The sequence below is a fragment of the Apis dorsata genome, unplaced genomic scaffold (assembly GCF_000469605.1).
Source record: "Apis dorsata unplaced genomic scaffold, Apis dorsata 1.3 scaffold_87, whole genome shotgun sequence".
Lineage (NCBI taxonomy): Eukaryota > Metazoa > Arthropoda > Insecta > Hymenoptera > Apidae > Apis > Apis dorsata.
Genome location: NW_006263385.1, coordinates 724,040 through 733,479, shown reverse-complemented (window position 1 = coordinate 733,479; position 9,440 = coordinate 724,040). Strand labels below are relative to the sequence as shown.

The 9,440-nt window shown below is 21.3% G+C and overlaps 5 protein-coding genes across 7 annotated transcripts in view; 3 read left to right on the top strand and 2 right to left on the bottom strand.

Annotated features, from left to right (window-relative positions):
• Window positions 1–482, bottom strand: part of LOC102675636 (histone acetyltransferase type B catalytic subunit) — a 2,780-nt gene extending 2,298 nt beyond the window's left edge. Inside the window, exon 1 of the mRNA XM_006611372.1 lies at window positions 344–482. The gene's annotated coding sequence lies outside the window, so the exon portion shown is untranslated. The remainder of the gene's footprint in view (window positions 1–343) is intronic.
• Window positions 1–2,940, top strand: part of LOC102675759 (mitochondrial import inner membrane translocase subunit TIM14) — a 17,933-nt gene extending 14,993 nt beyond the window's left edge. The window contains exons 2-4 of one of the 2 annotated variants that reach the window (XM_006611375.2): window positions 1,564–1,599; window positions 2,055–2,189; window positions 2,275–2,940. In XM_006611375.2, the coding sequence (XP_006611438.1) occupies window positions 1,597–1,599; window positions 2,055–2,189; window positions 2,275–2,487 (351 nt within the window). In that variant the 5' untranslated portion in view covers window positions 1,564–1,596 and the 3' untranslated portion in view covers window positions 2,488–2,940. Of the gene's footprint in view, window positions 1–1,563; window positions 1,600–1,895; window positions 1,926–2,054; window positions 2,190–2,274 lie in introns of those variants that run through there. The other variant, XM_006611374.2, reaches the window with a different exon arrangement.
• On the top strand, window positions 859–1,413 carry LOC116185039 (dynein light chain 4, axonemal). The gene is made up of 2 exons (XM_031508480.1): window positions 859–983; window positions 1,058–1,413. The coding sequence occupies exons 1-2, from the start codon at window positions 918–920 to the stop codon at window positions 1,313–1,315; spliced, it is 324 nt and encodes a 107-aa protein (XP_031364340.1). The 5' UTR covers window positions 859–917; the 3' UTR covers window positions 1,316–1,413.
• On the bottom strand, window positions 2,835–5,026 carry LOC102676091 (growth hormone-regulated TBC protein 1). Of its 2 annotated transcripts, XM_006611376.2 has the most exons (7): window positions 4,884–5,026; window positions 4,318–4,519; window positions 4,019–4,249; window positions 3,760–3,920; window positions 3,573–3,681; window positions 3,200–3,385; window positions 2,835–3,102 (listed from the first exon to the last, which is right to left on the bottom strand). In XM_006611376.2, exons 1-7 carry the CDS (start codon window positions 4,994–4,996, stop codon window positions 2,995–2,997), a joined length of 1,110 nt encoding a protein of 369 aa, XP_006611439.1. In that variant the 5' UTR covers window positions 4,997–5,026; the 3' UTR covers window positions 2,835–2,994. The 2 variants fall into 2 exon arrangements, with proteins under 2 accessions (XP_006611439.1, XP_031364339.1); XM_031508479.1 differs by lacking the exon at window positions 3,200–3,385.
• A 701-nt stretch (window positions 5,027–5,727) lies between these two features.
• LOC102676268 (eukaryotic translation initiation factor 2A) overlaps window positions 5,728–9,440 on the top strand; it is a 6,173-nt gene continuing 2,460 nt past the window's right edge. Inside the window, exons 1-9 of the mRNA XM_006611377.2 lie at window positions 5,728–5,918; window positions 6,402–6,665; window positions 6,868–6,967; window positions 7,354–7,529; window positions 8,329–8,417; window positions 8,509–8,659; window positions 8,749–8,919; window positions 9,034–9,208; window positions 9,304–9,440. The exon at window positions 9,304–9,440 is cut by the window's right edge and continues 24 nt beyond it. Coding sequence (XP_006611440.1) covers window positions 5,891–5,918; window positions 6,402–6,665; window positions 6,868–6,967; window positions 7,354–7,529; window positions 8,329–8,417; window positions 8,509–8,659; window positions 8,749–8,919; window positions 9,034–9,208; window positions 9,304–9,440 — 1,291 coding nt within the window. The 5' untranslated portion in view covers window positions 5,728–5,890. The remainder of the gene's footprint in view (window positions 5,919–6,401; window positions 6,666–6,867; window positions 6,968–7,353; window positions 7,530–8,328; window positions 8,418–8,508; window positions 8,660–8,748; window positions 8,920–9,033; window positions 9,209–9,303) is intronic.

Genomic DNA, 9,440 nt, shown 5'->3' with positions numbered 1-9,440 from the left:
AATATACATAGATATATATATATATATTTAACTTTAAATGAATTTAATTATATATATATATATATATATATATAGAAATTTTTGATTTTGATTAACAAGTTACCGCTAACATTTATAGGTTATGAATTATATATTTTAAAATTAAATAAATCACAGAAAATAAACTTTATTTATTATTATTACTATTATTATTATAAAACAATTACATGTAAGTTATTTAATCAATAACAAATTAAAATTTTTTTAAATTTTTTATATTATTATATACATATATGTTTTTGTTATGTTTTAAAAAATATCATATTTTTATATTATTATATGTAAAAATATCATAATATTATACCTTCTTTTGATAATTGTGTATAATTTTTCAATAGAACACTATTTTTTGGTACTTTTCTTTAAACATAACTATAAAACAACTTCGCGCCAAAAATAAAGCGGTTATTTAAGCTTTCATTACAATCCTTTCAAAGATTAAGACTTTCTGATATTCTTACGAGTTATTGGTCGTTTTCAAAAGAATATTCTCTTTAATTTGTACATAAATCTTTTTAAATTCAAGAATAAACATTATTATTACATTAATAATAATCAATTTATATTATATTTTTTTCGAATTATAAATATCATAAAATATAAGTGAATTTTTTTATGAAAAATTATTTGGATGCGAATATAAATCTATAAAATTGAATTTTACTTTATTTGTAATTTTATTCGTTTATTATATTTGTATTATATAAAATAACAAATGAAATACATTGACTAGATACATATCGTATTTAATTTTTTATTTTGAATCTTAAAGTTAATTTTTGAAATACATTAGTTAATATTTCAATACATTGCTGGAATTTTTTGTCGTAATATTTTCTAATAAAAATAAATTTTTTCAATAATTTCAATAATCAAAAATGTCTGCAGGTGAGGTAAAAAAGACAGAAGAACCTTTAATATTTCATACGTATCCTTTATGTAAAGTAAGTTTACCTTTTTAATTTATGTTATAAGATATTTAAAATTGCAATAATATTATAATTTATTTAAACTATAGTATAGTGATATGCGAGAAGAAATGAAACAAGAAGCAATAGAAATATGTGTTACTGCAACGGAAAAATATACTGATAACCATGAATTAGCAGCTCGAAGTATTAAAGAAAGTTTAGATAATAGATTTGGAGGTCCATTTCATGTTGTCATTGGAGAATCATATGCTTGTGCAGTTACATATCAAGCAACATCATTATTATACATGTATAATGCTGGCAATATTGCTATTCTTGTATGGAGAACAGTTTCAACTTTTTAATGATAATATTAAAATTTTAGCATTTTATTGTAAACAAATTTTATACTATATAACATAATATTTCTCTTATATTTATTTTACATTCTCTTCTGAAGAAGAAGAATTTATAATATGGGTAAATATACATGAATTTATAAAGAATATAAAACTGAATCCACAATTGAAATAAACTTCATTATAATCAGTCGATTGTCTTTTTTTAATATTTTTTCATTGATTGAAGAAAATTATTAACATTTAATTTTAAGTCAGTGTTGCATTGTTTTGACAACTTTATTGAAATGGTAAGATCAAATTAAAATGAGTGATTTTATAGAATAATTTATTATTGTTATATCATTTTTATTGTTATATAAAAATTTATAATATTCGAAAACTTTTATTTTTCATTAAATTAAAATTGTTTCGTGAATTGTAATTGTATATACAATTATGAAGAATTTGTGTTTATATATGCATATAAATTTCATCACAATTTTATCATCAGTGAAAAAAATTATGATTTTATAAATATTTTTATTTATAAAAAGAAGAGAAAGAAAAAAAAAGAAAGAAAGGAGCAAAAATATTTAAAATTTTAAATATATATGAGGTTATGAAGATAACGCGTGTAATTATTCCAGAAATATATCTTTAAATTAATATATATTTTTTAACAAATGACATTTTTGTTCGATTATATAAAAATAAAAAGAAATTTGTAAAACATATTTTTAGCATTCAATTCTGATATTTGCAGGCCAGTACACTTATTGCAACAGGCTTGGGTCTTGCTGTAGTAGGTTTTACAGGACGTTATATAATTAAAAAAATGCCACATTTATCTCAAAAAATGGCAGAAGCTTATAAAAATGTACCAAAATTAAATCCAAAGGTAAACTTATTAAATATTATGTTATATTTATATAAATATATGTACATATATGTATTAATGAATTAATGAAAATATGTCGTAATAGACTTTAGCAAACAATAAATATTATAAAGGTGGTTTTGAATCTAAAATGACACGACGTGAAGCTAGTTTAATCTTGGATGTTTCACCAACTGCAAGTAAAGTGAAAGTAAAACAGCAATTTAAAAAAATCATGGCTGTGAATCATCCAGATCGAGGTGGATCTCCGTATATTGCAGCAAAAATTAACGAAGCAAAAGATTTATTAGAAAAATAATAGTTAAATGTATGAATATAAATAGTGTACATGAAATTTATTATATGTAGTTTTATAAATTTAATTTCAAGTAAATTTTTATGTATATATTTAATAATATAATGATTTTAAATATTTTATTTAATATGTAATAAAATTGTTTATACATTTATGATTCCTTTAATTTTATATTTATATTTTTAATATATTTATGTTAAATTAAAAATTATATTAATAAAAATATAACATATGATTTAATACAATAAATATATTAAAATTTTATAATATATATAATAAACTTAGTTCGTACATTGTAAATAATAAATGTATAAAAAATTTTATAAATCAATATAAATCAATGTAATAAATTATTGATGTGTAATTTTTTACTTTTATACTAAATTTATATTTACAGAAAGAAATACTGTAGATGTAACATTATAATCTTATATAGTACATTCGTTTTTTTTAGGAGTTACAATAAAATAATATATTGACTAGAATCTTTCAATAGATAAAATCTCATTATTATCGTCCTAATTTATTTTCTTTTTGTTCCGCATGTTGCCGTGATATTTTAGTTCTTAATTTTATAATTGTGCTACCAGGCAGTGATCCAGGTACTTTAAATATACTCTAATAAAAAAAAAACAAAATATATAGTATGAATTACATTTGTTAAAAAACATTTAATATGTATAATATATAACAAAAAATAAAAAAATATATTTACCTGCATAAAATCATGACATTTTAAAACAATACTATCTTTTGTTATTTCTTTAAAGCATTCTGCTAATGTTGTAAAATCTTGACAAGCAAGCAAGTTGCATTTATTCCTTTTTATCAGAGTTAATGCAACACGAAATATAATTTTACTGCCTTCATAAAAAAGACAATCCCATATACGCAGCGTAGTCTGCCAAGTTGTAAATATTTTATTCAATACTTCTATATTTTATGGCAATCCAAACAGGTATTAATTCAAAATGTTAAACTAATGAATGAATCAACTGTGTACACACCACATATAATAATGTTAAAAGACATCAAAAATATCAATTTTATGAATTTTATTTTTAAAAAACATATACAATCAACTTTACCTCAATTGGTAATACTTCTGCAAATAAGCACACAAACCACTTCGTTGTAATAACTGCCCAAGGTAAACCTATATTTGTTACATGTTGATAAATATCTGGCATTTTTATTCTAAAATAAAATTTTATATATTTATATAAATATATATGTATAATTTATATACTTATATTAAAGATTTAAAAGACTTACTTGACTAATTCTGCAAGAACATCAATATCTGTAAGTAGGCCATCCATCGTTGGTGTATAATAATCAGGTAAAATTTTTTCTATTAAGATCTTTAATAACCAAAATGCTGTTTCTTCATTTTTTGTAACAAGTAATAATAAACCTGCTATATAATTTAAGCCCTATAAAAATATCAAATATTTTTTATATAAATTATATTGTTATAATTATATTATTATAAAAAATATGTTATAAATATTATTAGAATAATTTAATATACCTGACAATATCCTACTGTTTTATTCTGATGAGCAAATGCTAATAAAATATTATATAATTGATATTGTTGATTTTCTGTATTATTAAAAAATATATTATCAGGAAAAGTTCGTGGTAAATCAGTTTTTATGACATCTGCAACTTGTTTATTGTGTGGAGGTTGTAATAGCCTTTGATAAAGATCAGAATCTACATTTTTTAATTCTTCTCCTCCACTAACAGACAACCATACCTTTAAGAATCAAATTTTTTCTTTTTATATATTTATAAAATAAATTAAAATATGAATCTTATACTTACTAATCCTCTATGTTCTCCTGGTATACCTTTACGAACATATCTTTTTATTGTAATATTTCGTTGTAATGATTTTCCTTCTCCAATGATTTCAGACCATTTTTTTGCTCTTTTAGCAAGTACTTTGAGATATTCTGACATAAAATCTTCATAAGTTTCATAGTCAAAATCATGAGGTCTTTCAAAACCATATTCATCCACATTGCTAATAAATATATTAAAGAAATACATAATTATATTAAAAAAATTATATATTTTTATATATTATAAAAAGAAAAAAAGAAATTTATATATAATATATAATAAATTATAAAATTAAAATATATTGATGAATATAAATGAAAAATAATAATAAATTTTAATTAAGAAATATATCAACTAAATTATTATTATTCATTCTTTTTATAATATTAAATTGTTTTCATAAAAGATAACCTTAAGTCGAAACAAAAGTAAAAAACATTTTTATTTATGTTAAATTAATTATATTATTCGTAATTTCTATATACATTTGTAAAGTATATAATTATAATGTTAATAACAAGCAATATAAAATTTACGATGGTCACCTAAAACATGAACTTGCCATACCCCACGCAAGACGATGCTGACATATAATTTCTGCCAAATATAGGGTGTTCAATAAACTCTTTTCAATTTTAAGTTTTTTATTCAATGACATAATTAAAATATATTTGTATTAATGTATGTATGTTGTATCAGCAAATATTTTGTCTTCTTTCTTGAATTTAATTTTTTATATTAAATTAAAATTTTATATTTAATATTCGTACGTATTTTTTGTCATATATAATAAATGATTTTAAAATTAATTAATAAGTATAATAATTAAAAGTTAAATATTTAATTTTTAATAATGGCACGAATCTTTATTTACAAAAATATATACATATCTTATCTGAAAGTTAGATATGTAATTTTGAAATTTATATATATATATATATATTATATATATATATAATTAGATTTGAATAATATTTAATAAATACAAAATTATAAATAAATGACTTACATATAATATAACATTACAATAAAGTATTATATTTAATATTATAATTAGTATTATATTAAAATAAAAAAAAAATGATAATATATTTCAAAAAAGTGAGAAAGTCGATTTGCTAAACAATAATCATTCATAATCGAGAAAACTAGTCGATATTGGAGTCACTAGTTCAAAATTTGCGCAAGCGTAGTTATTTGACAGCCATTTATATTCAATATTCAAATAGATGATTGATATTTTTTAATATCAAAATATTACATAATATTTTATTCAATTTAAATGTATTTGACAATGAATATATATATCTATGTACTTTAAATATTTATTTTTATTATATCACATAAATATTTATGTTTTTCTTAAGATTTAGTTGAATGATAAAGAAATTTTTGTGAATGTACCCTAGTTTCTACGGCACTGGCGCACGTGTTTCTTGCATACGATGTTGGCGACGCATGTGCAAGAAATCCTTTTCAAGGGACAAATTCCTGAGTCTGGCAAGAGTGGTCGATACTCGATATTACGGTACCACATGGTAACGGAGGTAAAATGGCGTTAAATGTTCCTTGTGTCGCTGGTAAGAATTTTTGTGTTGTGTTTATTAATAATCTTCTTATCTTAAAATCAAATTTTTACTGACATTTTTTTATAAATATTATCAGCAAATGTAGAATGTATATCTATCTATAATATACTTTACAAGTTTCATATTACACCACGACTGATTGCACAAAAATGCGTCATGTGGCATTGTATTACTGGAACACATTTATGATTAAAAAATGCGTCATATAGTATCTCATTATAAGAATGTATTTACTATTAGATGCATTTATGTATAATATTTGTTTTTGACAGTTTCATTCAATTTTATAAATAATTCATAAATATTTAAATTTATCTTGAAGATTAATTATAATGTATAAAATTATTTTATAATATATATGATTTTTTTATTTTATATTTTTTTTTTATTAATAAAATTAATTATATAAGTTTGTAAATATTATCAAATTTAGTAATACAAAAATTTTAAAATTGCATAATTAATTTTCTTTAGTAAGAGGTTCCATTGGAATCAGCTTAGGACAAGGCCCACCATCGTATGAACCAGTAAAATCATTTCCTAAAGATGACAGTAAAACATGTAAAGCAATGGCTTTTAGCCCAGAAGGACGTTATTTTGCATGGATCAATGGAATGACTGCCAAGATTTTACATTGTTCTACATGGAAAATTATTACAGAAATCAAAAGGCCCAAAATTTCTGCAATTCAATTCTCCACTCGAAGCACATATTTTATGACATGGGAACCATTCATTGGTATTATTTTAATTTTAGTTATTTTTGTTTTTTCTTAAATTTAATTTTTGAATTTTTTAGTTTGATAATAAAAATATATTTTTTTAATTTTATTTTTTTTATCTAAATTGAATAAATATTTAAAAATTATAATATTTATTTACTAATTTATTGATTATTGACTATAAAAAAAATATTTATATTGTCAATTTATATATTATAGCAACAACGTCAAATCCTCAAGGAATAGCAAATCTTCATATATGGAAATCAGAGACTGGAGAACTGGTGAAGAGTTTTATACAGAAAAAACAATCAGATTGGTAATGTATTGCATAATTGTTTTATTAAATTAATTATTTTAATTATTAATTAAAATTTATATTAAATTTATTAATTATTAAAAATTATTTTTAATAATAAATTTTTATTTGTTTTTTCTTTTAATGTTTTATAATTGATATCATCAAAAAAATATATAATTTTTATAAATACATTATAATAAATATAAAATTATATTTCTTACAAATATAATTTTTATAAATATTATATTTTAAAGATATTTTAGAGATATTTTATTATTTTATCAAAATTTCACATTGAATAATTAAAAAAATTCTGAACATAGAAAAACTGTTTACTTCTTTTAAATAAGTGAAAACTTATTTATCTTATATCTTATAGCTACATTTATAAAATATCTATCTAGGGAACCTCAGTGGACAAGTGATGAAAAAGTCTGTGGGATGTTAGTTGGTGCAGATGTCATTCTATATGAAGATGTGAATTTTAATAAGATTATGTACAGAATAAATGTAGCCAAAGTTGCTAAATTTAGTATATCACCAAGTAATACTCCATACTATATTCTCTGTTATATGCCGGGTAATTAAATTTTGTTGTATTTATTTAATTTTAAATTAAACAAGTGCATGTATGATATATATCAAGGTACTTATATGTGGAGAGTATATCATTTTCTTCGTTGTTATTTATTAAGATAATTATGATGAACATTGGTGCTTCATAAAAATTAAGAGAAGTTACAAAAATTTTAAGATAATAAACATTATGATTTAAAAATGATAATTAGTAATTCTATTTGATTGATCAAAATATATAAAATGTTTATTAGTAATATAGTTCAAGCATAAGTCATGTAAAAAATTGGCATATTTTATGAAATACTTTTTTATTTCAGTTTCTCTCATTATGAAGCAAATATGTGTGGCAAGCATGTAATACACAAATGGAATGAAGATTATAAGATAATTATATCTGTAGAATACTTTAATATTTTAAAGAAGTACAACAGAATATTAATAATGGTATTTTGCAAAATATACAAGTATGAATATTTAATCAGGATCAACAGTAATGGGAAATTTTCCTGATTATTGCATGCTCATTTTTATATGTAAGTACTTTTATAAAGTTTTAGGGAATCATAAAATATATTTAACAGGTAATTATTTTTTTGTTTCAAATACTTACAATTTTTAGATATTTCTAAATCAAATTCGAAATTAAATTTAATATCATATCTTTGTAAGACAAATAAATACTCTCCACATTAAATACCAAATTAATAAATTATATAATTCCGTATAAAATACTACATTACAATTATAATTTAAATACCAGATCAATTAATTATTATAAATAGTATTATTATACATTATAGGAAAATCGGATCAACCTTCATTTGGGAGACTATTTCAATATCCAAAGTTTGAGTCCACACAAGCTTTAGCAAATAAAAGTTTTTTTCAGGTATTATATTATTAAAAAGTTTATATATATATATACATATATATACATATATATATATATATGAAATCTTTTCTGAAACTATCATTTTTAGGCGGACAGAGTAAACATTTATTGGAATAATAATGGAACAAATGTCTTATTAATGACAAGTACAGAAGTTGATAAAACAGGTGCTTCATATTATGGAAAACAGACTTTACACTATCTTAGTACAAAAGGAGAAACTGCTTTGGTTATGCTTAGTAAGTTGTTTTATTAATTATTATTAATATTTATGAAATATTTTTTTATCTTTTTATCTTTAAAACAAATTCTTTTTTTTTTTAATTAGGTAATAAAGGTCCCATACATGCTGTTCAGTGGTCTCCTAAAAATAATGAATTCTGTGTTGTATATGATTTTATGCCAGCTAAAGCCACATTATTTAATCTTAAATGTGAACCAATATTTGAGTTTGGTTCTCTGCATCGAAATAGCATTTATTACAATCCTCAGGGAAATAATATCCTTTAATTACTTTAAAATATTGTTTACATTATGTATTAAAATTATTTAATTCTTTTAATTAATTGAAATTATCTTTATTAGTAACTATATTTTCTTAACCACTTTGTACTTCTAATTTTGACTGGATTTGGCAACCTCCGTGGTGGTATCGAATTATGGGATGTTGGTAACAGAAAATTAATTGCAAAAACTGAAGCTCCTGATACAACGCTTCTTCAATGGTCACCAGATGGAGAACATTTTATGACTGCAACTACTGCACCTAGGCTTCGAATGGGCAATGGGTAAATAATTTATAATTTATATTACAATTATATTACAATTATATTATATTAATAATTGGATATTAATTCATATTCAATGAATATTTGTTATATAGTTTTAAAATTTGGCATTATACTGGGACTTTATTATATGAGCGACCATGGAATGAACAAGAAGAACTTTGGGAAGTTTTATGGCAAACTTTTTCACCAGGAACATTTCCAGAGAAACCAATTAGTTATAAAGCTGTTG